This window comes from Thamnophis sirtalis, unplaced genomic scaffold, assembly GCF_051295495.1.
Source record: "Thamnophis sirtalis isolate CommonGarterSnake01/CBP01778 unplaced genomic scaffold, rThaSir2_p1.2 scaffold_8, whole genome shotgun sequence".
Lineage (NCBI taxonomy): Eukaryota > Metazoa > Chordata > Lepidosauria > Squamata > Natricidae > Thamnophis > Thamnophis sirtalis.
In genome coordinates, this window is record NW_028261388.1 from 53,676,321 (window position 1) to 53,703,648 (window position 27,328).

A 27,328-nucleotide genomic window follows, 5' to 3' on the forward strand; every position below is an offset into this window, starting at 1 on the left:
ATTAAATGCAGAGAAGTGATGTACTCATATTCATATGAAATGTATTTCTTCTGAACCACTTTCAAAGCATGCATTGGCCTAATTAGAATCCCTCCCTTCCTTTTTTCACACACCCGATGATATAACAACCTTCATTTGCACTGCACACATAGTTGTTGGTTACCTTTCTTTCATCCATTTAACGGTAGGTACAGGATCTCCAACAGCTTTACAAGGGAGAATAATATCCTTCATCCATGGAGTTGTTACTGTGCCACTGAATGTCAAAATTCTGGCTGGAGCTAAGAAATAAAGGGAAGAAAAGGGCTAAAATGCAGAATAAGATGGCATCTCTTTCTTGAGAGGAGAAAAACAGGAGGTGGAAGAGGATTATGATGATTATAAAAATGTCTTACTTTGCTTACATAGACTAATTTTTTCAATTCACTTTACTAGTTGCTTAGTGGAACAGAGTATAATTTAACATCTGCTGAAAAGATGGTTGCAAAAGAATGATCCTAATGATAGTAATGAATAAAAATAAACATTGTGTTATTATTGCTTTCTTGCTTGCACTGAAGTACTAAACATGTTCAAGCCTACTATCAGGCTAGGTATACTTTGGGATTATAATCTGCATTTCTGCTTCCCATTCTCCATCTATGGCTAAACATGCTGCTATTTTTGCAGAAACTAAGTAAATTACACAGCCATTTTTCATCAAGTTTGTCTAATATAGAAATGTCAGAGGCACCCAGCCGAGCAAGGAGGAGGGATTGAGCATGGACTTACCCTGGAATCACTGCACAATTGCACAAGGCTATGGTTGACACCTCCCCCCCACTTTAAGTTCTTGAAGTGTTATCTAATTGTTCCCAGGAGTAGGTTACCAGAACTTTCATGCGCGCGCAACCAGACGAATGGCTGCCAGACTTTCCTCGCTCTGCAGAAATTCGGCGAAGAAAGCCCTGGAGAGCCTTCGGAACCTGCTGAAAATCCACCTAAAAAGGTCCCCTGGGTGGACTGGAGCCCAGGGAACACGAGAGGACTGAACATCTTGAAGAATTTCCACTCTTGGGCGTTCCCGGATGGTGCGATTCTCGGCAGCCTCGGAGTTATTCGCGCTGCTTGGAGGGGAAGATGGCGGCGCCGCGCTGCTGACGGCGGCGTTTTTACCTTGTTTTTCAGTGACTGCTAGTTTATCTAGCTGAGCGGTGAGCTTTGGGGGCCCTATTAATCTGACATTACTACCTATCATCATAGCCCCGGAGAGCGGGGATCTATCTGGACTGACCGGGACCGGGTGGATCGGGCGGCTGGCTGTGGTTGCCGCTGCCGTAGCCCTCCTCGGACGCCCCCCCTTCCCTCCATTTCGCTCGGCTCCCTCGTCATCGTCGTCGCAGCCTCTCCCCTTCGCCTTCTAAGCACTCTTTGTGTCTGGGCTTGTCCTTGGCAATATCTTTTTCTTCTGTTTGCCTTCGCTGCTGCGAAGCCTCCTCCTGTTCCCTTGCCTAGCGTTGGCTCTCCACTATCCTGGCCTGTGACCATCTGTTTTTGGCCCTTTAACATCCAACCTCCTCCGACCACATTGCCACCCGTCACTGCCCCTGGAATACCAACTCGGACAGCGCCCACCTAATTACAACTTTCAGGACGCCATGGACTGTGTTTTTGCGGTGCATTCGTTTTACGGAAGGAGCGATAGAGGATGGCAGAAATATGGGTGGGGACTTGGCGTTTTAACAACCGACACACACCCCCTCTCTCTCAACCTGTTCCAACCACCCCCAGACTTTGGACCCTCTCAGGCCTATAGGAGAGGGGGAAGACAAGACAATCCCCTGCATACCATCTATATACTTTCCATGGACCGTTGTTGGCTTTTGTTTTGGGTTACATCCTGACCTGGAGGGGGTGAGACTACGAAGCTATTGCTTGTTAAAATCTGGCGTTTACGCCCTGCCCCCTCCATTTGCAACCTCCTTGCCCAACACGGACTTTGGACCTTTGGCCTTGGGTACCTTTTTGGGACTCGGAAGAAGGGAGAGGGGCGGAGGAGCCCTCTTTGGACCCTGCCCGCCCTACTGGACCTTGCAGAGGAGAAGGCTAAGAACATTAAGACCTCCTCTCCTATTTTGGCACAAGCCTTGTACGAACTTTGCACGGTTGCGCAATTTTTAACTGGTATGGTGAGTGTATGGGACTTGCATGTGATTGAGTGAATGATCCCACTTTTTATTATCCTATTATTACTGTATTCTATGTGTTTTAATTACTACGTGGGGACTGCTTGGGTGAACAAATGAGTGTGTTTGATTCGGAGGGCCTGTCGAGGAACGCGGGAGCCATAGGGGTGGTTGATGGAACTACGGACACGGGAGTGGGCCGGAGCATTACGGTCTTAACAGGGAGGGGCAGATATGGCGGGGACTTTAGGGCTGGCCATTACCGGGGAAGGAGGGCTCGCTACATTACAGAGATCCCTCCTTCCGGACTTATGAGTCCCACTCCAAGGCCAGATGGTGTGAGTAATCAGGGCCCTGATCTCAGGCTGTTGTTGCTAAATGCCAGGTCTGTAGTTCACAAGGCTCCTCTCGTCCGGGACTTAATTTTAGACGAGAGGGCAGACCTAGCATGTATTACTGAAACCTGGCTGGGCCCGGAGGGAGGAGTCCCCCTCGTAGAGATGTGCCCAGAGGGTTTTCAGGTGCTCCATCAGCCGAGAGCTCAGAGAAGGGGTGGGGGTGTGGCCATTGTTATCCGAGAGTCTCTAGTACCTCGTAGGATCCCTGCTCCGGAGCTTGTCAGGTGTGAGTCCCTGCTGGTGAAGTTGGACCTCAAGGGTCAAGTGGGTCTGCTGTTAACGTACCTGCCTCCCAACAGCGTTGCAGCAGCCCTCCCCTCGCTCCTCGAGTCGGTAGCCGAGCTGGCAATTGAGTTCCCCAGGCTTATGGTTCTGGGGGATTTCAATTTGCCTTCGCTCGGTGAACACTCTGATGGAGCGCAGGACTTCATGGCTTCCATGACCGCCATGGGCTTGACCCAAGTAATTTGGGGCCCAACCCACTCAGCAGGTCACATGCTCGACCTCGTATTTCTCTCAGAGCAGTGGACTTGTGATCTTGGTCTGAGGGGGAGTGAGATCATACCCCTGTCGTGGTCAGACCATTACCTACTGAGGCTTGACTTTCGGAGACCAAACCCCCACTGTAGGGAGGAGGAACCAACCAGGTGGTTCCGCCCCAGGCGACTTATGGACCCTCTGGGGTTCCAGACAGAGCTTGGGGTTATCCCTGATACCCTCACCCGCAGTCCGGCGGAGACTCTGGTTGCTGCTTGGAACTCGGCAGCGACGGAGTCTCTTAACCAGATTGCGCCTCTACGGCCGCTCCGAGGCAGTGGATCCAGGAGGGCCCCTTGGTTTACTGAGGAACTCCGGGAGATGAAGTGCCGAAAGAGACGCCTAGAGCACCAATGGAGATCCAGTAAATCCGAATCGAACCGAGCACTTTTAACATCCTGCATTAGAGAGTACATCCGGGCAATCAGGACGTCAAAAAGAACTTACATTGCCACTCTGATTGCTTCCGCTGAGTCGCGCCCAGCCGCCCTGTTCAGGATAACCCGTTCCCTCCTAAATAAGAGGGATATGGGTGATCCTTTGCAGGGCAGGGCTGAGGACTACGTCCAGTTTCTCGCGGATAAAGTTGCTCGGTTTCGGGCGGACCTGGACTCCAATCCTGCAGAACCAGCCGAGGCACTAAGGTGTTACCCCTGAGGACGTGGACAAGGCTATGAGAGCTGTGGGTGCCTCCACATGCGTGCTGGACCTGTGCCCCTCCTGGCTGGTTGTTAACAGCAGGGAGGTGACACGGGGCTGGATCCAGGCGGTTGTTGCCGCCTCCCTTCAGGAGGGGGCCTTTCCCCCCGCTTTAAAGGCGGCGGTGGTGAGACCCCTCCTGAAGAAACCATCTCTGGATCCAGCTGTTCCAAACAACTATCGTCCAGTCTCCAACCTCCCCTTTGTGGGGAAGGTTGTTGAGAAGGTGGTGGCCTTTCAGCTCCAGCGGTCCTTGGAGGAAGCCAGTTATCTTGATCCATTCCAGTCGGGCTTCAGGCCTGGCTACAGCACAGAAACCGCTTTGGTCGCATTGACCAATGATCTCTGGAGAGCCAGGGATGGAGGCCATGCCTCCATCCTGGTACTCCTTCACCTCTCTGTGGCTTTCGATACCATCAACCATGGTATCCTTCTGCGATGACTGCGGGAGGTGGGGGTGGGAGGCACTGTCTTACGGTGGTTCTCCTCTTACCTCTCGGACAGGTCGCAGTCGGTGTTAGTCGGAGGGCAGAGATCGACCCCTAGGCCCCTAACATATGGGGTGCCGCAGGGTTCGGTCCTGTCCCCCTTACTTTTTAATATCTACATGAAACCGCTGGGCGAGATCATTCGGCGGCACGGGATAAAATACCACCAGTATGCGGACGATACACAGTTGTATCTGTCCGCCCCGTGCCAACTCAATGAAGCGATGGACGTGATGAGCCAGGGCCTTGAGGCTGTTAGAGACTGGATGGGGGTTAACAAGCTTGTACTCAATCCAGATAAGACCGAGTGGCTGCTGTGCTTCCCTCCCACTAATTGGCCAAGTGTTCCATCTCTCAGGCTGGGGGGTCAAATACTACGCCCCTCAGGTAGGGTCCGCAACTTGGGAGTCCTCCTGGACCCACAGCTGACCTTTGAACACCATTTGTCAGCTGTGACCAGGGGGGCATTTGCCCAGGTTCGCCTGGTGCACCAGTTGCGTCCCTACCTGAACCGGGAGGCTCTCACAACAGTCACTCGTGCCCTTGTGACCTCTAGGCTGGAGTACTGCAATGTGCTCTACATGGGGCTGCCCTTGAAGAGTATTTGGCGGCTTCAGCTGGTCCAGAATGCAGCCGCGCGAGCGATCGTGGGTGCACCTCGTTTCACCCACATAACACCTATCCTCCGCGAGCTGCACTGGCTGCCTGTTGATCTCTGGGTGCACTTCAAGGTGCTACTTGTCACCTACAAAGCCCTTCATGGTATTGGATCTGGGTACTTGAGAGACCGCCTACTGCCAATTACCTCCACTAGGCCAATAAGATCCCATAGATTGGGCCTCCTCCGAATTCCATCAGCCGGTCAATGTCGACTGGCAACTACTCGGAGGAGAGCCTTCTCGGTGGCTGCTCCGACCCTATGGAACGAACTCCCCGTGGAGATTCGTACCCTCACCACCCTCCAGACTTTCCGCATAGCCCTTAAAACCTGGCTGTCCTGACAGGCCTGGGGCTAAAGACTTTAACCCCACCCGAATAGTATGACTGTTGCGCTTTTTAACGATGTATTGTCTTCATGTGTGTAATTTGTCTTGTCCTTCCCTTCCCCTGAATTGTGAGCCGCCCTGAGTCCCCTCAGGGAAAAGGGCGGCATACAAATAAAGTATATTCTATTCTATTCTATTCTAACTCTGCATATGTGGGTTTGGTTGTTCACACTTGACAAGACCTCACATATTATTAAGACATGCAAACGGGCTTGATCAGATTGCTGAATAAATTTAGTGGTGATCTGGATAAAGATAGTGCATCCCTTTGTGCCCTATTAGACCCCCCACAAGCTTTAGGCAGCATCAACTCAGGGGTGGTTTCAATTGGTACGGACCTGTACGGCCATACCGGATGTTGAAATTTAGCGTGCCTTTCCATATCCGTTGGACAGGAGGCCCCGTACCAGAACACTCCCTCCCCTTGTTTGCTCTTTCACTCGCCCCGCCCATCTACACCATACTGCAGAAAAGTTCTCAGAAGAAGAACCAGAAGGTGAAAGAACTGGTGAGTGGCTGGGGTGGGGGTGGGGAGGATGTTGGGGAAGAGGGAAGAAGCAGAGGGGCTGCTAGAGGAGTGTGTGCATATGCACAGGCTGTGGGTTTTAAAAATGTCTCAGTGAATCCAGGAAGAGGGAAGAGGCAGAGGCTAGAAGATACTATAGGAACACACATTTCCAGCCCTTCTCCTCACTTCCTGGATTCACTCAGACAGTTTTAAAACTCAGAGCCTGTGCACATGCACACATTTCCAGCCCCACTGCCTCTTCCTGAATTCACTCAGATGTTTTTAAAACTCACAGCTTGTGTACACATACACACTCTTCCAATCTTTTAAAAATTCTGACTGAATCCAGGAACAGGGAAGAGGCAGAGGGGCTGTGAATTTTAAAAATGTCTAAGTGAATCCAGGAAGACGGAAGAGGCAGAGGGGCTGGAAGTGTGTTCGTGTGCACAGGCTGTGAGTTTTAAAAACGTCTGAGTGAATCTAGAAAGACGGAAGAGGTAGAGGGGCTGGAAGAGTGTGTTCGTGTGCACAGGCTGTGAGTTTTAAAAACATCTGAGTGAATCTAGGAAGAGGGAAGATGTAGATGGGGTGGAAGAGTGTGTGCATGTGCACAGGCTCTGAGTTTTTAAAATGTCTGAGTGAATCCAGGAAGAGGCAGAGGGGCTGGAAGAGTGTGTGCTGTGCATAGGCTGTGAGTTTTAAAGACGTCTGAGTGAATCCAGGAAGAGGAAAAAGGCAGAGAGGCTGGAAGTGTGTGTGTAAGATGGTCAGTAATGTTGAAGACTGACAAAGACAGCCATATTTCCTCTGTAAGTAGCTGTTTTATTATTTTATTATTATTTAAGTAGTAAGTGCACTAAATAATAAATTTCCTTTTTTTATATTTTCTTTTTGTAGGTCATTCTTTGGGGCAAAAAATTCAGTGACATCGCCTTGGCCACTCCCACCCAGTCACATGGCTGCCAAGCTTCTCCCACCTGGTCATATAATTGCCAAGCCACTCCCATCCGGTCACATGACCACCAAGCCACTCCCACAAAATAGTCCACACCTACAGAATAGGTTCTAAAAAAAATTGAAACACACCACTGCATCAACCATGACATTCTTCCTGATTGCGTATGAGAGTTGGAGACAGAAAGGAGAGTCCCTACTCTTAAGAGAGACTACATTTTCCAGTCAGAATTGTTCTGCCTGGTACATTCATCATAGGAGAAGTTGTTGGTTGTTCCCCATTTCCGTAAAACAAGGAGGCATTGCTTTTAATTGTGGTCCTAGTTTTATGGACCAGCTTCCCTCAAAAGTTATACTTGTACTCTTTTTAATAGAATTGTAAAACTTGGTCAAGAATGAGCAATTTGAGAGATGGTTTGGTGTTAATTAGTTCCTTGTCATCCAACATTATTATTGTCATATCTATTAATACTTTTTGGATGATGATGATGGTCTGCAAATTTTATGATGATGGTGATGCTGCTCATCTTTTAGTATATCAATCGCCAAGAATATTTAAACTGTTGATTATAATTTGTAGCTATAAGCTATCACAGTATTTTTTCAGCCAAGTAGATTAAGTAGAAACAACAGCTCATAATGAAGAGCAGACAATAGGGCAAGAATCTGATTTAAATCTTTTAGACCAGCATTATAAAAATTAAATAAAAAATAAGTGGAATGTTTAATCTCAATGGTTATTTTATCTAAATAGTATGTCAAAGAAATTCATTACAACTAGTACTTCTGGAACAAATAAAACAATGTAGATTATTTCACTTTGGACATTGCTGGGCCACATAACAGGAGGAAAAGAAGATTTCAACTTCTTACTTCAAAACAATGATATGGCATTGCACACCAAAACCAGACACAAAGAGAGATTTTCCTCCATGCTATCATTCTGTTACCCAACTAATTTCCACAACACTGTCTATGCCCTGGCATGTCAAATCACATAATCGGGCTATATATTACTTATTATCCTTCTCATCTGTCTCTTACCTACAGTATTTCCTTAGATTCTTTTGACTATAACTTGTTCTTGTATCTCATGAATTATTTTGATTGCTTTTATTTAATATCCTATTGTGATTTATGTTGATTGCTTTAGTAACCTATGGCTATTACTGAGTATTGTATCTATGATTTATGATGATTGTATTTTATGATTATGATGATCACTTGTTGCTTGTATGTACACTGAGAGCTTATGTAACGGAGACAAATTCCTTGTGTGTGTGTCCAATCGTACTTGGCCAATAAAGAATGTGATATACATAATGATCCTAAAATTGTGATTATGGGCTGTTCAAGAAAAGTTCTACTTCTTAGGAGAACTGTGCTAACAAATAAAGTTAAGATACAAAACACAAAATCAAATATGCAATAAAATACACAAAATATACAAAAATACACAAACAAACGAAAAAGTAAAATACTATACACAAAGTTAGTTTGGTTGATCAAAAGGAATAGAAGTGAATGAAACCTAGCTAACATTGTGTTAAACCCCTAGAACAGGGGTGTCTAACTGGATTTCTTTGAGAGCCAGATCAGCATTGTAGTTCTCTGTGGGCCAGCCTGTGGTGGTGGTGGCAGGGAACAGGGGGGGTGGGGAGATGGGACGGACACCACCTGCAGCACTCTGCCAGCCTATCACTCAGTAATTCTATTAAGTTACATGTTGTACAATTTCAAAAGGGCGGAATCCTCACCTTTAGCTAATGGTTCCACGGTGATGATTTCACTGCTGTTGCCCCTTCCTGCAGCAGTTACAGCCACAACCCAGACACTGTATTGTCGATTCCGGCTCAAATTAGGGATTCTGTAGGAAAATGAGTCAGGAGAAGCTTCAAATTCGCTGATTACCTGTGATAGGAAAGACAAATATTTCCAAACAAAAGTAAACAATATACATATATTGAAAGAGAAAGACCTGACATCTCAAACCAGACAGGATAAAAGCATGATAGCAGAATTTACAATAGCACGTTAATACCAATCAGGTTGTTTTAAATGGTTTAATTCTATTTTGGATCACTGTCTAAGCATATGTGTATATAAATTTTGTCGATTTTCCAAAGCCAGCAATGTAAATGTAATGAGAGCAGTGTACTGCCACTGCGGACCATTTCTTTGACAATAAAAATCAATCTTAGATATTTGGTGACTGGTCAGAAAAATGGTAAGAAAACAATGAATTGGTCTCACTTACATTTACCTGAGTTACTTGCTGCAACTCAAAATAAAAGTAATGTTAGCTGAACTATTTATTTTTTTCTGTTGTAGCTGTCAAAATCATATAGAATTTTTTTTTGTCACAGCGATCTCTTCTGGCCTTTGTGTAAAATTACATTATCTTCATAAATCAACAATGGTCTTAAGAGAAATCTCCAGGAATATTTAGATAATAATTTCTTTTAACGAAAAAAAATAAAATACTGCATTTTCCCAGAAATAATCAAACTAGAGAATCTAAACAGAGCAGCAATTAATGCAGCCAACACATTTAAAAGTTAGAAAAATTGTACAGGTTGTCCTCAATTTACGACCACAATTGAGCTCAAAATTCTATTCCTGAGACATTTGTTAAGTAAGTTTCACCCCAATTTACAATTTTTCTTGTCACATTTGTTAACTGAATCACTGCAGTTTACGAAGTTTCCAAAATATGCTCTAATTAATTTACTACCTTTGAGACAAAGTTCAAAAGAAATCCAGTCAATTATTAGGAGCAACATTTTGGCATGTTCTTTTGCGGAGCCAAATCTGATTCCAGTTAATGATGTCTGACCTTTACCCCTGTGTCTCCCCACCCCTCAGTCTGTGTCATAAATCACATCCACCAACAAAGGTGCTGCAGCAGGCTGTAAACTTTGGTGCCTCACATGCCTGCTGTAGAAATCTGAGATCCGACCCTGGTCGAAGGTATGCATGGAATTCTCCCTCCCTTTTTCATGTCAATTTGATAATAGTCATGGAAACGCTTTACAAGTTGACATTTGGCTCCCCTCACTTCCCAAAAGAGACCTGTGTGAAACAAAAACAATTTGAGTACAGGTATATAATTTAGGGATGTGTCTCTCCCCCAGGTTTGCCTGGATTTTCTGCATGGAATTTTGCTATAAGGTGATCAGCCTGGATATTCCTACTTTTTACCCAAGATACTTCTGATAAGGGGTAGCCCTTCCACTTGATTAAGTATTGGAGTTTTCTCCTGTGCCACCTTGAATCAAGGACTCATTGAACCTCATAATGGGTTTGAGCCCCAAGACCACAGGCCTGGGGGATACCGGGGTAATGGTCTCAGAGTGGATCTGATCATGGGTTTTAAGAGGCTACTATGAAATGCTGCGTGTATCTTCCCCAGCAATCGAGGCAGTTTCAATTGCACTGGGACTGGGTTGATGATCTTTACTATGGGGAATAGTCCCATAAACTTTGGTCCCAGTTGTTTGCAAGGGAGTTTTAATTTCAAATATTTTGTGGAGAGAAAAACCTTCTCTCCCACCCAGAATGGCCGCTGCGGAGCCCGGTGTTTATCTGCCTGTTTCTTATAGGTTTGTGCCGCTTTAGCCAGTGCTTTTTTGATATTTTTCCAGGTTGCTTTCAGCATTGATATCCAATCAATCAAGCTGACTGAGAAGGGGGGATCCCTTGGATACTCAGACATTGGGAAAAGTTTCAGAAAAGGATAAGAGATCTGCCCAATTGGACTGTTGATAGTTCACGCAGCACCTCAGGTACTGCTCTACCATGACGTTCAGTCTCTCTGTCGCCCCATTGGTGCTTGGATGAAAAGCTGAGCTAAGACCCTGGGATGACCCAATGGACTACAGGAACTCCCTCCAGAATTTAGCCGTGAACTGGGCTTCTCTGTCTGAGATAATTCTTCGAGGTACTTCATGCAAATGGTAGATGTGCTTCACGAATAGTTTGGCCAACCTGTGAGCTGAGGGTAGTCCGCTGCAGGGTATGAAGTGTTCTTGTTTGGAAAACAGGTCTATTATAGTCCAAATCACCATGTTTCCCCCACTTTTCAGCAACTCTACTATAAAGTCCATTGCGATCTACTCCCACTGCCTCGTTGGCTCTGCTACTGTTTTTCCAGTCGTCTCTTCATTGTGGCGCAGATAGTGCAACTTTTCATGTAACTATCCATATCTTTCTTTATGTCAGGCCACCAGAACTGCCTCTGGACTAAGTGTAAAGTCTTTAGGAACCCAAAGTGGCCTGCCAGTTTGGCGTCATGGCTGCTCTGGAGAATTAGGGTATGCAGGGATTCCAGGACATAGAGTTTCATTCCCTTCCATGTGAAGTCATCTCTTTTTGTCAAGATGTGTTGGTTGTTTCAGAATGCTCTGCTAGGAGTTCGGTTTTGAGTCTTGTGGTTAGGTCGCTTGTGAGTTGGTCTTGCAGGTTATAGCATTGCTGCCTGGTGGTCACTTGGGCAGCTATTTGAGTAGAGGGAATGATGGCATCCACTACCTGCTCCCATTCGCATTTGTACTGGGGCATGTGGGAGAGGGCATCAGCTAGAAAGTTCCTCCCCCTTGGAGGAGGGACAAAATTAAAATGGTTGAAGTATTGAGCCCATCTGACTTGTCTGGGTGATAGTTTCCACAGGATCCTCAGCGCCTCTATATTTTTGTGGTCAGTCCAGACTTCGAACAGTTTCTGACTCCCTTCCAATAGGTGTCTCCAGGTTAGCAGTGCCGATCTCACCATGAAAACCTCCTTTTCCCATGTCGCCAGTCGTCTCTCTGTGTCTGTGAGCTTGCGGAGGTGTAGGCACCGGGTTGTAAGTTTCCTTGATTGTTTCTTTGGAGTAGCATTGTTCCCAGTGCCATGTCACTGGCATCTGCCTGGATCACAAAGGGTGGCTCAGGGTCAGGATGCTTCAGCACCGGCTCCTTTGTAAAATTTATTTTAGTGTTTCGAACACCTCTTGGCAGGTTAGGTCCCACTGTAGAGGTTGTCCCGGGCAAGATTTCATTCCTGGGCTCCCTGTCTTCAGGAGGTCTGTCAGGGGTTTGGCAATCTTCACAAAGGAGGGGATGAATTGCCTGTAGAAGTTTGTGAAACCTAAGAAGCTTTGTAGCTGTCTGCGGGTGCGAGTGGGTTGCCAGCCTAGGGCGGCTTGTACTTTGGCTAGGTCCATCTCTATTCCCTCATTTGACACTCGGTAACCTAGGTAGTCTAACCTTGCATGGTGGAATTCGCATTTTGATAACTTGATGTACAGGTTGGCTGCCAGACGTTTTTCCAGTACTTGGTGGACCAGGGGTATGTGGTCGTCCATGGTCTCAGTGTAGATGAGGATGTCATCTAGGTAGAAGAGGATCCCCTTGTAGAGGTGCTTGTGCAGCACCTCGCTTATTAACTGCATGATGCCTTTTGGACTGCAGGGGCACCTGCAGTCCGAAAGGCATCACTTTGAATTGAAAGCTCCCTAGGGGGCAGTTGAACACTGTTTTCCACTCATCTCCTTCTCTGATACGTACTCGGTAGTAAGCTTTTGGTGAAGACTTTTCCCTTGGTCAGATGAGATAGCATGTCCTTCATGAGGGGGAAGGGGTATAGGTTGTGTATGCACACCCCATTTATCCCTCGAAAGTCCACACACAATCTCATAGTTCCCTCTTTTTTTTTTCTTTGAAGAGAACTAGTGCCACGACCCATGGCTTGGCTGGCTCAATGAACCCCCTTGCTAGGTTTTTGTCTATGTATTTGTGCATCTCTTGCATTTCCTGGGGCATCATGGCATACAGTTTGGGCTTGGATAGTTTTGCCCCAAGGATGATTTTGATGGCATAGTCCACCTCATGATGGGGAGGCAGAACATCACACTCGGCCTTGCTGAATACTTCTGTGAGGTTTTGATATTCCCTTGGAATCTGTTCAGCCTCTGGGGTTTTCTCAGTTGCCAGTTGTTCTGGTGGGCTCTTTTGGGGATTTTCCTATGTGAGTGGTGTTTATGCTTGCTGGTGTGGGAGGAGTTGGGGGCTGATTGATATCCTAAGTCTGCGGGTACCCCCTTGCCACCAGATGGTCGGTCCTCACTTGTTTAGCCAGGAAAGTCCCAGTATGATTGCGTCTGTCATTTTGGGGGCTATTATGAATCAAATTACTTCCCAGTGATCTGCTAGCTCTAGCCTCAGGATCCCCACATTAGGGACATGTTGACCTGTTCAAACCGGATCAGGTGGGCCAGTCTTTTTGCTATGATCTCCTGTTTCAGGACTGTGGTTAGGTTGATCAAGCACCTTGTGCAGCCTGAGTCTATTAGGGCTTGAAAATCCCCCCTGGTTTCCTGTTTTTGGGGCTGTGAGGTGCATTGGAAAAAGGAAAGGGCAAATTGGTTCACTCACCATTGGGTCGTTTTCGCCCTCGTCCTTGCTATCATAGGATTCGGGCAACTGGTCGTCGTTGCTTGGGGTTCCACCTCTTTCACCTGAGGGGGAAGGGGCCTCTGCAGCCTGGAGGACTTCCTGGGGCATATTGGTGGCCCGTTTGGGGCCTCATTCTGGTCCTGCCAGAATGAGACCCCAAACGGGTTTCGGAGCTGGGGTTGAGCAGGCAGGTGCCATGTGGCCGATCCCCCCACATCTGTAGCATCTCAGCAGACTTCAAGGGAAGACTGGTCTCAGGACCTGCTGTGGTGCTGTGGTTCCCTGTCGGTTGGCCGGTTTCAGGTCAGGTTGACCTCTCTCTTTCATGTCCAGTTGCTTTCTCATGTCATTGGTGTGCAACCCGCTGTCGACTTTTGTTGCTGCTCGGAACCACTCAGAGAGTCGATTTGGGATATTGCGGTATGCAGTTGCCTGGGCAATTTGCTTGTCCAGGCTTGTTATGAAAAAAATGCACCAGCAGCTGCTCTGGTAAAGGGGGTAGCCTTCCACTGACCCTCCTAAATTCACAGATGTGCTCTTTGATGGGGCGGCCCCTCTGCTTTAGGTTGCTGAGTTTCTCATATGGGTGCTCCTCTGCCTCCTCAAATCTGGCCTCTAGTAGTTGCAGGAAGTCATCTATGTCTTGCAGTTGAGGGGCTCTCCTCTTGTGGAGGGCTGCTAACCATTCCCTTGCTTCTCCCTCTAGCCCCTCTGCAATGGTGGCTCTGGGGGATGGGTAGAGGTGCCCATAGCATTCTAGGTGGATATCAGCTGAAGCAAGGAATAGAGCTAGCTGGTCTGAGTCCCTGTAAAACTTTCCCCTGAATTGGGGCGATTCATTCAGCCCTACTCCTTCAACCTCCTGTCGGTCTCTGTATGCTTTGCCTGATATAGCTGGCCATCTTCCTCACCTGTAGTTTGGAGAGAGGGAGGGGTTGCCTGTCCTGGGCAGGCTGCCTGCTTTGTGGGAGAGTCACTGGTTGCAGTTTTGGGCTCCTTCTCCTTCTATTGGGTGGAGGAGGGGGGGCTGTGCTCCAGCCTGTGTCTCCTCCCTTCAACAGGATCAGATGTCCCTCCCCTTTCTTTTGGGAGGCATGATGGCCCCTCATCATGAAGGGTGGTCCGGTATAAATCCTCCCTCAGTTGCTCTATTGCACTCCCCAAGGATTCCATGTGGGGCTTTGGGAGCCTGGCTTGTGCCAGGTCCCACATCCAGTCCACCCTTGCCAGCTTGCTTGAGACCCTTCTCTTTATCTAGGAATTGGGGTAAGGAAACTCAACTTCAGTTGCCTTAGAAGCTAATTTCCACCAGTACTCATCCTTTCTTGCTTCTGCCGCTGGGAAAACATCACAGCTTGGATGTCTGGAGCTTTGATGTCTGCAGCTGGCTGCATTTCTCCAGCTGCAATCAGGCTCTCTTCTGCCATGGTTGCCTGATTTTCCCTCCAAGCACCCCAAATATCGGGAAATGATCGGAGGGCCTGGGATTCAGGAAATCCAGAAATCTTGATAAGATTTTAAAAGTCAAATTTGGCTCTCTGTGAAGTTTCCAAAAGATGCCCTAATTAATTTATGACCCTCGAGACAAAGTTCAAAAGAAATCCAGTCATTTATTAGGAGCAACATTTTGGCATGCTCTTCTATGGAGCCAAATCTGATTTCTGGTTAATGATGTCTGACCTTTACCCCTGTGTTTCCCCTCCCCTCAGTCTGTGTCATAAATCACATCCACCAATGAGGTGCTGCAGCAGGCTGTAAACTTTGGCACCTAGCATGCCTGCTGTAGAAATCTGAGATACGACCCTGGTAGAAGGTATGCATGGAATTCTCCCTCCCTTTTTCATGTCAACTTGATAATAGTCGTGGAAACTCTTTACAAGTTGGCACAGTTATTAAATTAGTAACATGGTTGTTAAGTGAATCTGGTTCCCCCATTGACTTTGCTTGTCAGGAGGTCAGAAAAGGTGATTACATGACCATGGGACACAGCATCCATAATAAATATGGGTCAGTTGCCAAATGTCTGAATTTTGATTACATGATCATGGGGATGCTGTAATGGTTGTAAGCGTGAAAAATGGTCATAAGTCACTTTTCTCAGTACCATTGGCACTGAATGGTCACTAAATGAATTGTTGCAGGTCAAGGACTTGCATGGATAAAAACACCAAACAAGTATGATGTTGAAAAGGGTTCATAATATTGAAAGCTCCAGAAAAGTTCTTACAGCCAAAATTGGAAAAAGCTTATTAGAATATTAGTTTGCAAACAGTACAGTATTCAGCTATTGAAAGTATTCTATAGTGGTTAATTTCTTTATAATAATATTCCAGCTCCATCAAAATGTAACATATTGTACCTAGTGAGCCAGATATTAAATAGGGATAGCAGTGTCACCTAGTGGCCATTTTGGAGCAGGACAATCACCTTCTTAAGATTTCAAACTTCAAAAAAGTAGTGAAGATGTCAAAAATACAGTCATAATAAAACTGCAGTAAATTAGGACTGTAAAACCAACAGACAGTTCAATTTTAGTCTAATTAAACATAAATAATTTTAATTTATATAGTAAATGAAATTGTTATTTTAACTGATTTCATCTAAATAGATTTAATTCAAAAACAAAATCCTTTGATGTGATTTGGGTTCTCATTGCACTCACTCACCCAAATTGCTAAACAAGTAAATTACATCATGGCTTAGTAGTGCAAAGTATAAACACAAGCCCTAATTAACAAATTCTGGATCCTTAGAATTCTTTTGGGAAGGAAATGGCAGACTGGATAATTCCATGAAAGGTGGACCCAATGACCAAGGTGGAATGAAGAGCCAGGGAGTAGACCAGCTCTTTGATAATTCCTCTACAGAGAAGGAGAGGACATGAGATCGCTCAAAAGTGAGGGTTCTGAAGACACACACAAAAACACACAAAAATCCTGGCAAGAAGGGGAACTGGTTTGCATAGGCTATATGAACCTCTCAACAACAGGGAAAAAAATTCCTGAAGGTAAGAGGTGCATGCAGACCCTCAGGAGAATGGAGTGGTTGGAGCAATCATGTTGTTCCTCAAGGCTTACATACTTTGGAGAGATGGCAATTCTAAGTAGCAGTTGATGTACAGGCTTAGAGGGGTGGCTGCTGAAGGCCCTTGGCCTCTACTTCAGCCCTAAACTCAGTACAGCCCCTAAAGACCGCTGTGAAGAGTCGCCTAGATTGAGGGAAGATAGGCAAGTGTGGAGTTAAGAGTGTGCCTGCAGCCCAATTGTGTCATGCGACCAAGGGGATGCTGCAACAACCATAACTTTGGGCATGGGTCTTTCACTCCATTCAGCACAATTGTAATTTTGAACAGTCCTGGAACAAATGATCATTAAATGGGGACTACTTGTATACTTATTGTGATGAAGTTGGAAACTCACTTCTACATATAATTCTTTTTGGTTTATTTATATGTTCTTATTTTCTTCTTTCCTTTCTACTTCTCTGTTTTTTCCTCTTCCTTTCCTGTCTTTTCTGTACCTTCTACTTTTTATTTTTACTCTTTCTTTTTTTTTTCATTTTGTATTAGCTCACACCAATGGTTCTCAACCTTTTCTTCACCATGGACTCCTTTTAAATGCTTTTTGTGTCCACAGAGCATGGCCATGGACCAGGGGTGGGTTTCAAAAATTGTTTGAACCTACTCTGTGGCCGTGGCCTCCTTTGTGGGAGTGGCTTGCTGCCCATGTGACTGGATGGGAGTGGCTTGCCACCCATGTGATCGGATGGGAGTGGCCTGTCACCCATGTGACCTGGTGGGAGTGGCCAAGACGATGTTATTACTAGATATTACTAATTACTAGATATTATTAATATTACTAGATCATTATTAATGCATAGATAACTGCGGGACATTACACACCCACCCACACCCACAAACTATGACAGTGCTAGGAAAACACCAAAAAAATAAAAATCCCCCCCCCCCCCCAAAAAAGACTGCCAATGAAACCAGTTTTTTTTCCTAAGCCTAAGAACAGGAAAGACAAAGTCACTGGAATAAAAACCATCAAGGCAATGTGGAAAATTATAAAGGACAGGCACTCACAGAACCATCAACCACCTCAGAATTACCTAAACAAGGAGGGTGAAACACACTGCCTTGCAACAAACCTGGCCTGCCCATAGAAAAGCAGCCACTTTGAGACACATAAACCTGGTCTAAACACTTAAAAGCAACATATTGCATCACAAATAAAACATTTGCAAAAAGGAATAACATTTCTTGTAATAAACATTCTATAAACAATAAATAAATAAAAATTCCCTAAACTAATTAAAAACTACCACGTTCAGAGAACACCAAAGGACCCCAGTCCTCTCCCTCCTTATCTTTTTCTTTTTTGTCCTAACTTTCTCCTCCTCCCCCCCCAACCCCACTCCCTTCTAGCACTGATGATGTTACCAAACTAGGAGTGCTGGAGAGGAGCTCTCACAGGGCGAAGAGCTTCCCGCTACAGGCACAATCTATCTGCAGCCGTAAATGACTGCAAGCAGCAGCTTCAGTCACCTGCTCGCAGCTGACAGTTGCGTTTGGGAGCGGAGGTGGTGGCAGCAGAAGTGGGCACAGACGGATGTCCCCGCTTGCTGAGTAGAACGAGGCGGCGGGGATGCGTTGTTTCAGGGCGCCCCAAGCGCCGGCTCCTCTGAGTGTAGCCCATTCCTCCTCCCAAGGAGACCGTTTTCTTTTTAAAAAGGCCTCTGCAGATGATCTTGAAAACCTGCGAGGTTGCTTTGGGAGGAGGAAGACAGGCAGCAGTCCCCCACCCCATCTCTGGTTGCCTGCAGCCTCGGAAGCTTCCGAAACTTCACAGTAAAAGCAATTAAGAACTTCTCTCGCTCGTGAGATTTTCTTTACTGTGCAAACGCTTGCTTTAAGGCTGCAGGCACCCAGGGAGGGGGGCAGGGGGAAATGCTGCCCATCTGTCCCCTTCCAAAGCAACCTTGCAGGTTTTCAAGATCTGTTGTTATTTGACTACCAGCACTTTACCTTGAAAACCTGCAGACAGCCTTGCATGTATCTACTCAGAAGTAAGTCCAAATGAGGTAACTGGGACTTACCCCTAGACAATGCATATGCAATCCAGACTCCAATTTAGCAGACATTTAATGGATTACAATGTCCCTCCTGCTACCAAAATCCAAATGAACTCTAAATAACCATTGGAATACAAATCAATACTTTTGATCATGTGACCTAATGGTTAACTTACTGTGGGATATGGATGAGAGCAGAATACAGTATATTTTCGGATGACACCATTTAATTTGATGGGAGGTAGCCAAGATACAAAAACAGTAGAAGCTGATGCTGCAGCTGCTTTAACTCCAGCAGGAGGACCTGGAACTATAAGAACAACATATGCGGCTGTTGAAGTTGCAGAAATAATTCAGTGCATATTAATGTGTAAAGTATAGCAAATCTCAAGACAAATTCTTGCAACAACCAATAAACCAGTGCTAAATTTTTCAGCTAGCTTTATTAGCAATAGCAATAGCAGTTAGACTTATATACCGCTTCATAGGGCTTTCAGCCCTCTCTAAGCGGTTTACAGAGTCAGCATATTGCCCCCAACAACAATCCGGGTCCTCATTTCACCCACCTCGGAAGGATGGAAGGCTGAGTCAACCCTGAGCCGATGAGATTTGAACAGCCGAACTGCAGAACTGCAGTCAGCTGAAGTAGCCTGCAGTGCTGCATTTAACCACTGTACCACCTCGGCTCTAGGCATAGCACTTAGACTTATATACCGCTTCACAGTGCTTTACAGCCCTCTCTAAGTGGTTTATAGAGTCGGCATATTGCATCCAACAATCTGGATCCTTATTTTATCGACCTTGGAAGGATGAGTCAACCTTGAGTCAGTGAAATTTGAATTGCCGAACTGCAGGCAGCTAGCAGCCAGCAGAAGTAGCCTGCAGTACTGCATTCTAACCACTGCGCCACCAGGGCTTTTGTATCCTATAATATCATAGCCAATGTTAGGGTGCACTTTTTTGATCAGTTCACTGCAATCAAATTGTGAAGTTTCCAAGAGTTGGCCTAATTAATTTACGAGCCTCAAGACAAGGTTTTAAAAAAAACTATTCATTTATTAGGACTAACATCTTGGCAAGGACTTCTGTGGAGCTGAAACTAAATCCCACTTAATGGCGTCTGAACTTTACTCCTGTGTCCCCTCCCCTCTGGTTGAGGTCATTAATCACATTCTCCAACAGGACACTATGGCAGGGTTCTGGACATGCACATTCATATCCTAGTGCAGAAATATGAGATTTTTACTCTGGCCAAAAGTATGCAAGTTGATAGTGGTCATGGAAACGCTTTAGACGTTGACACAAATTGGAGGTGGCAAAGCAACTTTTGTACTGAATTGAACCACCTTATGAATACCTATTTATGTATTAGTCAAATCTATATCTCTTCACAAGAATAACAAGCCTGCGAGATAGGCTGGGCTGAGAGAGATGGACCAACCCAAAGTCACTTTGGAGAATGAGGCTCCTTGCACCCCTAAAACAAAGCACCTCTGTGTGGTGCAGTGATTGTGAACAATCCATACCTATAGTGCAGAACTTTCTTTTTTTCCCACTTGACTGTCATTCATTTCTAGTCTACCTCAGACAGGAAAATAGCCAAACAAAATATTGTCAGAAGTTGCTTCAATACCTGTGATAACTTTTAAACCTCTGTACAATAGTGCCAGTGCAAATTGAGGCTTTAGGTTTTGTAAACCTCAGCAGTATGCTGAATGTTTTTTCAGCTTAGATATCTCTTATTGCCTCGAAGGAAATGGAAATTATTTTTGAATGGTTTTTTTTTAATTTTCATAACCATGGCATTAATTTTAGGAAATGATCAAAGAGTCCTGAAATAATGTAAGGTTTGCCTCTTGAAACTTAAAATGGTGTTGCTAGTAATGCAAATACTTTTATCATGAAGAAGATGAGAGAAATTTGCACTATTTGAGAGAATCTCTAAAAGTCAGGCTGCATAAAGCTGATGTGATCATTCAAAAATGGTTCTATTTTAACTAGAGTGTCCCTTTGTTTTTTAGTGGCTTATGGTAGTGACTTGGGAGACTGAAACAAAGAGGAGAAATGAAGGAAAAGTTATCATGATAAATGCAGTTGTCAGAACATACTTAAAGCACATTGAACATTTTTAAATATGGTTGGAAATGGAAGGAAAGGTAATGTAGTATAATTTATCAAATATTGCAAATGCTATCAAATCTCAGTGAAAAACTAAGAATTGTGGCTACATTTTGCCCCAAAGTCTTAGTGTCAGGAAGACTCATATTGTTAAGTTGCAGGATGCAGGAAATATGTCATAAGCAGAATTGTTCTTTGTCTTATGTACAATGAGAATCAATGGACATCTGTGGGAGGAGGCAAAGTGAGTATGGCTAAAATACTGTATAAAATCCAGAAACATTGCCATTCTAAACCATGTAGGACAGCCTCTATTGTTTCCTACAGTGAGAATAGTTCTGCCCATTGATTCTTATTGTACATAAGTAGCTAACTCAGTGAAGTCAGAAGAGCTTCTACTACATACTGGTGTTTTTGGTGGGACTCTGGACTGAAATACATGTTGATAAGATACTGAGATGAAAGTGTGTAGTGTACTAAGTATACACACCAAATTTAGGTTCTGCCCACTTCACTTTCAGAAGACTCTCTCTCTCACTCTCTCTCTCTCTCTCTCTCTCTCTCTCTCTCTCTCTCTCTCTCTCTCTCTCTCTCTCTCTCTCTCTCTCTCTCTCTCTCTCTCTCTCTCTCTCTCTCTCTCTCTCTCTCTCTCTCTCTCTCTCTCTCTCTCTCAGTATATATAAAGACAATGCTGGACTGTCTTTCATCAAATAGGAAGAAAAAATATTTCTTTAGTCAAATTAGTACTACAGTATATTCTAGACTATTTTGCAGCAGCTATGGATCTAGCTGAATGGATCTGTCTATTAAAGGACACAGATTCATTGTTTTAATTAAGGTTTTACAATGTATTATTTCTAATGAATACAATAACTCAGCTCCCATGCTGTCACATACAACAGCCTGTGAAAATGCAATTTAAGCCCAGAGGATGGAGAGAAAATGACTGTGTTTAAATTTTAATGCTCAGTGAAATAAATCCTTAGATGGAAAAATAATTCTATAAATAACTCCATAAATAAATAATTCTATTTATAGTTTAAAAGGAACCCTAGCAAATGGAATAAATGAATATAAAAAACCTAACATATTTTTTTTGCTGCAACATTCTCTCTACTGTAAATGGAAACAATTTTTTTCCTGACTTCAACAAAGAATGAGAAAAATGCAAATCTTAAAATTAGTCTTTTTAGTGTTATCTCAGTCAAAATTTAACTTTATATAAACAGATGTAGTTAATTATGACTTTTAAAAGACAAGACTGAAAATGTAAGAAACATAAACACATACTGTATTGCTACTCATCTCCTGGATTTGTATTTATTGCATAAAAATGCAGATTATATTTATCTTTTTACCATTTTATGAGGAAAGGAATCTATGTGTCCAAAACACAGGAACTTCAGAGGCAATGCCCACTGAATGTATTACTGTGATTCATTCAAAGCACATCTAAGTTCAGAAACATCACAGCAAGATTTATTCCCAAATCTTCACAACAAATTAGCCCCCAAGATTAAGATAGAATGTGCCATAAACAAGGATCACAAATTAGTAGTTTATAATGAGCTAGGGGCATTTCTCTCTCTCTCTCTTTATGGCAACATCCATCATCCTGGGCAGTTGGTCAATGGGGAGAGGTGATGACAAACTCTGATAGACTGCTCTAAGGAGGCAATTCTACCCTCCCTAAAGATGTAGTTCATAGTAGACCACAGCAAAATAGCTAAGTTTCCATGATTAGTGTCACAGTCATCATTTCACTGAAGGTGCATTTACAGAGGTACAGTAAGTGACAACCTGAGAAAAATCTAATTGTAGTGTTCCATTTCTACCACAGATATTTTGGGTCTTACCATCCTCCTTTGTCCGTGTGAAAATCTGTTCACTCCTGACCCCATCTCCAGCTCGTGTGAATGCCAATACCTGGATGCTATAGTTGGTGTATTTTTCCAAACCATCAAGCTCTAATGATGGTTGTACCGTAGTGACATTTTTTATATCTCCCAGCTCTATAGAACCAAAAATTAATTTGAGTTAGCATAGTGACAGTTGCATTTTTCTCCCAATAAGTGATAGTTATATTGTCATGGGAATAGCCCAGTAAAACTTGTGACCAGCATAGGGACTAAGTTTATTATGTTTATTAAATGAACATATTACATTTCCATGCTGTGCATTTAATCAAATATTGTGATTGTCTTGTGGATAGAAAATAAACATGTCAAGTAATTTGAAGCTCATAATGTCCCCCCCCCCCCACACTATTTATTGTTTAAGTACACCAAGTACACTATTAGGATATTGGGATTAGAAAATGATGTTAATTTGTTGTTAATTCATGAAAATATGCTAAAAAATCAAAATATATCATATGCATTTAGAAAAATGGTTACAGAGATCTTTTTGTTGCAAAGCAGATTGATATAACAGCCAAAATGGACCTTGGTTTCTTTTGTGGGAAACCAAACATTTTGGATCCAATGAAACATTTCATTTTGTCCTGTTCTAGTAGAAGGAACAATTTCAACTTACCTTTGATATATATGTGTGTGTGTGTGTGTGTATGTATATGTATATATATATATATATAAATGTATGTATATATATATATATATATATATATATATATATATATATATATATATATATATATATATATATATATATATATATATATTAGTGTCACAACCCCTGGTAAGCCCCAATTATGGGAGGAAGCTAACTGCTTCCAACATCTGTCAATCGGCTCGTCACAAGAGTCCATCACGACAGAAACCCAATATTTTTACTGTTGCCTTTTTTGTTATATTTGTGTTTTTATATATATATATATATATATATATATATATATATATGTATGTATGTATGTATGTATGTATGTATGTATGTATGTATGTATGTATGTATGTACGTACGTACGTACGTACGTACGTACGTACACATACTTGATTAATTAACGAAGAATAATGGTGTCTAGATAGCACTTTTCCCAGACAAAACTGAGATTGCCTTCCTGGATAGTCAGCCTACAGAGGTTTTTCTTCACAATGGGGAGTTGCTGGCTAATTTGATCTGGAAAATTTGGACTTCTGGTTCACAATTAATTTAGTATAACCTTTATAAGTTATAAGAATTCAATCTCTGTGAGTTCAATATGAGCATTGGAGTCTAAGTCACACTTTTCATTTCTATTAAGTATCATAACTAACAAAAGATAACTATCAGCAATTGTTAAAGGAGAATACTTCTTGCTTTTGATCAGTAGCAAGTTGCACTTAACATTATTAATCAATGATTTATTAGATACCCCTAAGGTTGGGTAGCATTGCAAAATATCATAGATGCTTCTAGTACTCCACTGATTTTGAATTTTTCCCCAAATTTCAGAATATGCAGAAATGGAACTGCATGTTAAGTATTCTTAACTATTCTGTTTCTCATTTTGAAATTATCAATCTCTATGTACGTAGGCACATTTTAGATACTGCAAAAATGCTATCTTGATATCATTGTATGTATACAATATAGCTGTATTAGGATTTTTAACAATGGTATTTTGCCAATCTATAGAAGTACATTCCTGCAAAGGTAAAGTGCTGCACAAAAATATCTTGACATATAATATATAGTATATATTTGTTTGGAAGTGAGAGTGCACATTTATAGTGGGAACTGAATAATACAGTACATGAAATCATTTTCAATTCCTAAAAGATTCAATGATTAATAGAAACAAAGAACGGGCTGATTCTGTCATAGAAATGAGAAGAATTATTTCATCCTGGAAAGCATTACATGCAACCAGAAAAATACTGATTTTGAGGAGTAAGAGTACTTACCTCCATCCAGAAGATTAGCCCAGTATATGACCCTAAATCCCTGTAGAATTCCATTGAGGGCATCCTTGGCCAGTGTGGACCAGGTGATAGAGATGGTTTCTGGTGATGTAGCAATGGCTTGGACATTCTCCGGAGGGGAACTAGGAACTGAAATTTGACAGTAATAGGTTTTGACTATGAATGCTGTAAAAATAGTATGCACAAATTAACTTTGACATTTCTTCAATAAGCCTTTTAGGAGAGAGTGATAAGATTATTTTTAGAATGTTCTTGTAATGTAATGTAGACAATTTGAAAATGATGCACTTGGTAACTTGTGTTATCTTAAATGCCATGAATTAGGGTAGGATAGAAATATGTGTACAAAAATAAAATAATATATCAGAGAAGGAAATTAATCTAGTTATGTTCAGAAGTGTAGCTCAAATTATAGATAATCTTCAAGATGCAATCACTAAGATATGGTATTTTCTTGTTGATATTTTGTTTTTCTACATACAGAGTGGATAATTTTGGAAAACCAACTTCCCTAACTAGTGTTCTTTGATGTTTAAAGAATATTTCAATAACTGCCTCACAAATTGATCAAGACCCCAAAAATAAATTATCACCAATATAGTTAGTATTAATATAAACTATTCAACTTTCTATAACAGTAAGCAAAAAGAGCTCAAAGCTATCAGAAACAATGTATGTACTCAAAAGCGTAGGACTTTCCTCTCTAAAAGCCATGAATAAAATTCATGAGAAGCTAGTGTTTTTTCTCTTTTTTCAGAGTCAACCGTAGGGAATCCCTGCTACGTATACATATATACATATGCACATATACATACACAAACACACTCACATGTAATCTCTCAGCTGGAACAAAGCCAAGGCCCTGTAAATATTTGCAACCTAAAATAATCTCTTTGACAAGTTGCTGAACTTTAAACAGTAGTGAGAGACAGACTGTCAAGAATCTCTCTTAACCATATTAGATTGACTTGCAAACAGGTAAGGCTCTTTAAAGATATTTAAATAAGCACTAAAATGTAAACACTATTCACATACTCACATGCCTCTACAAGAATATATGTATAAGAATTTCATTTCAGATGATATTTCTTGATAATTATTTTACGAGTGCACTAATTGCATAAACCTTTAGGAATGTCCCTCACTAGTCCTAATAATAGTACATTCTTTTCCACACTTTTCTTTGCTGATGGAATATAGCCACAAGAGGGCTCCCTTCTGCAGTTCTGAACAACTTGATCTCAATAATCTTAGAACACATTCCAAACAGAGTTTTTCGTTGAGTTTCTTCCATAATTCTCAACCAGCTTGGAAAAAGCTGAGGTACAGCATACTTTTTGTCTTTCCTAAGACATGTCATTTCTTAATAAAAGCTAATGCACCTTTTCTTGCTTTGCCTTGTACCTCAGCAAGACAAGATACTGGAAATTCCAGAATACATACATTATTCCCCCACCCCCCTTCACAAATATTACATTTAGTAGGTGGAGGAAATATGAATAGATTCCCCACTTTGTTCCTTTGTGCTGACACTGAAAATACTAATGTGTATATACAGGATGTGTACATACATACATGTCCTGATCCATGTCTTTATTCTACAGAGGTAGGATGTGAGTAGGATGTGAGCTAGAGACATGCAAGTAATTATTTTCTTCTATGGCCAAATAACACTTGAAGCTGAGGAAATCTAACTCAGGACCATGATAAGACAAGATAGATCAGCCATTGTTCCTCCATGTCCTCTTTTGCAGTGTAACTTGGGGGACCATGAATGAGAACACTGTGTATTTCCACAAAACTCTTTAAATTCATGCAATAATGAATCATTCATTTGCTGATTTCAGCTTGATGGGCATCTTGTAAAACTCAGAAATTCCCAGGATTTTTTGTTTAGTAATAGCAGGATGTTGACCATGCTCAGATTCCTTCTATTTCCCACATGGGGTGGGGGAACAGTGCTTCAAATTCAAGAATCCATTCAAGGAGTACAGCATAATTAGGACGACATTTGATACTGTATTCAATAAAAGGTATAATTAAAAATTACTGTTTTTCCATAGATATTTAAGATATTTAAAAGCAAATTATCCCTAGGGAGTAATTTGGGAAGAAAGAGAAATAGCATCTCCAAAGTGGGGAATAGAGATCTAACTACTCAAAATTATTCTCATTAACAGATTGCCCAATAGCTGCTGCCAGACTATAGCATATACACTGACGCTTAAACGTAATCCTACTTTCTAAAAATATAAAAATATAAATTCTATGCATCCTCAATACCATGTAAACAGTGCTTTCAAGTTTAGTACCTACCATCCTCAAGAGTAGTAGTGATAATTTCTTGAGAAGATGGTCCTATTCCAGCTCGATTACATGCTTGCACAACCATGCCATATTGTGTGAATTTTTTAAGGTTATCTAAGGTATAAATTTCATTGTCTCCAGTAGTATCAATACTGATGATGTTGAACTGGAAATTGCCTCCGGCGCTGTATTCCCGGTAACCAATCTGATAACCACGAATAACTCCGTTTTGCAAATGCTTCTTTGGTGCCTAAAGATATCAGATGTTGCATACACTTTCAACATAATAAAATATTATGATAAAAAATTAAATGCTGAGAAAAAATTCCTCTCCCAAAGTTTAGAGTACTAAAGTAGATTGGGCTGAGCTCTAGGTCTACGATACAGTTAAATATAAGTTGAATTAAAAATGTAATAGCAACATTTCTGAAGACATATTAGAAGTATGAATATTTTCCCTTCTTATAACTGAAGCAATCATTACAATGAAACTTTCTTTAAAGCTGTAATTATAAATTATGCTTGCAATAATCTATCCTTGAGCCCCATACTGCAAATGTCCAAACATAAGTTTTATGGTTAACTGTCTTTTATAGATAGAAATCCTTCTGTCACTGAATTAGAGTACTTAGCTCCCTAATGTTAATAGTAGAAGGCAGTTTCCCACTGATCTTAAAGTGTTAGATACTACCACGCATTTCCCTCTTATTTGTGAAAATATTAATTCTAATTTTCTAG

General features: G+C 42.5%; 1 protein-coding gene across 1 annotated transcript in view; it reads right to left on the reverse strand.

Annotated features, from left to right (window-relative positions):
• The window catches only part of DSCAM (DS cell adhesion molecule), a 370,319-nt gene that overhangs the window by 55,221 nt on the left and 287,770 nt on the right, over positions 1-27,328 (reverse strand). Inside the window, exons 17-22 of the mRNA XM_087721673.1 lie at positions 26,600-26,840; positions 24,266-24,412; positions 22,280-22,435; positions 18,482-18,615; positions 8,553-8,706; positions 164-281 (exon numbers count right to left, since the gene is read on the reverse strand). Of these exons, the coding sequence (XP_087577799.1) occupies positions 164-281; positions 8,553-8,706; positions 18,482-18,615; positions 22,280-22,435; positions 24,266-24,412; positions 26,600-26,840 (950 nt within the window). The remainder of the gene's footprint in view (positions 1-163; positions 282-8,552; positions 8,707-18,481; positions 18,616-22,279; positions 22,436-24,265; positions 24,413-26,599; positions 26,841-27,328) is intronic.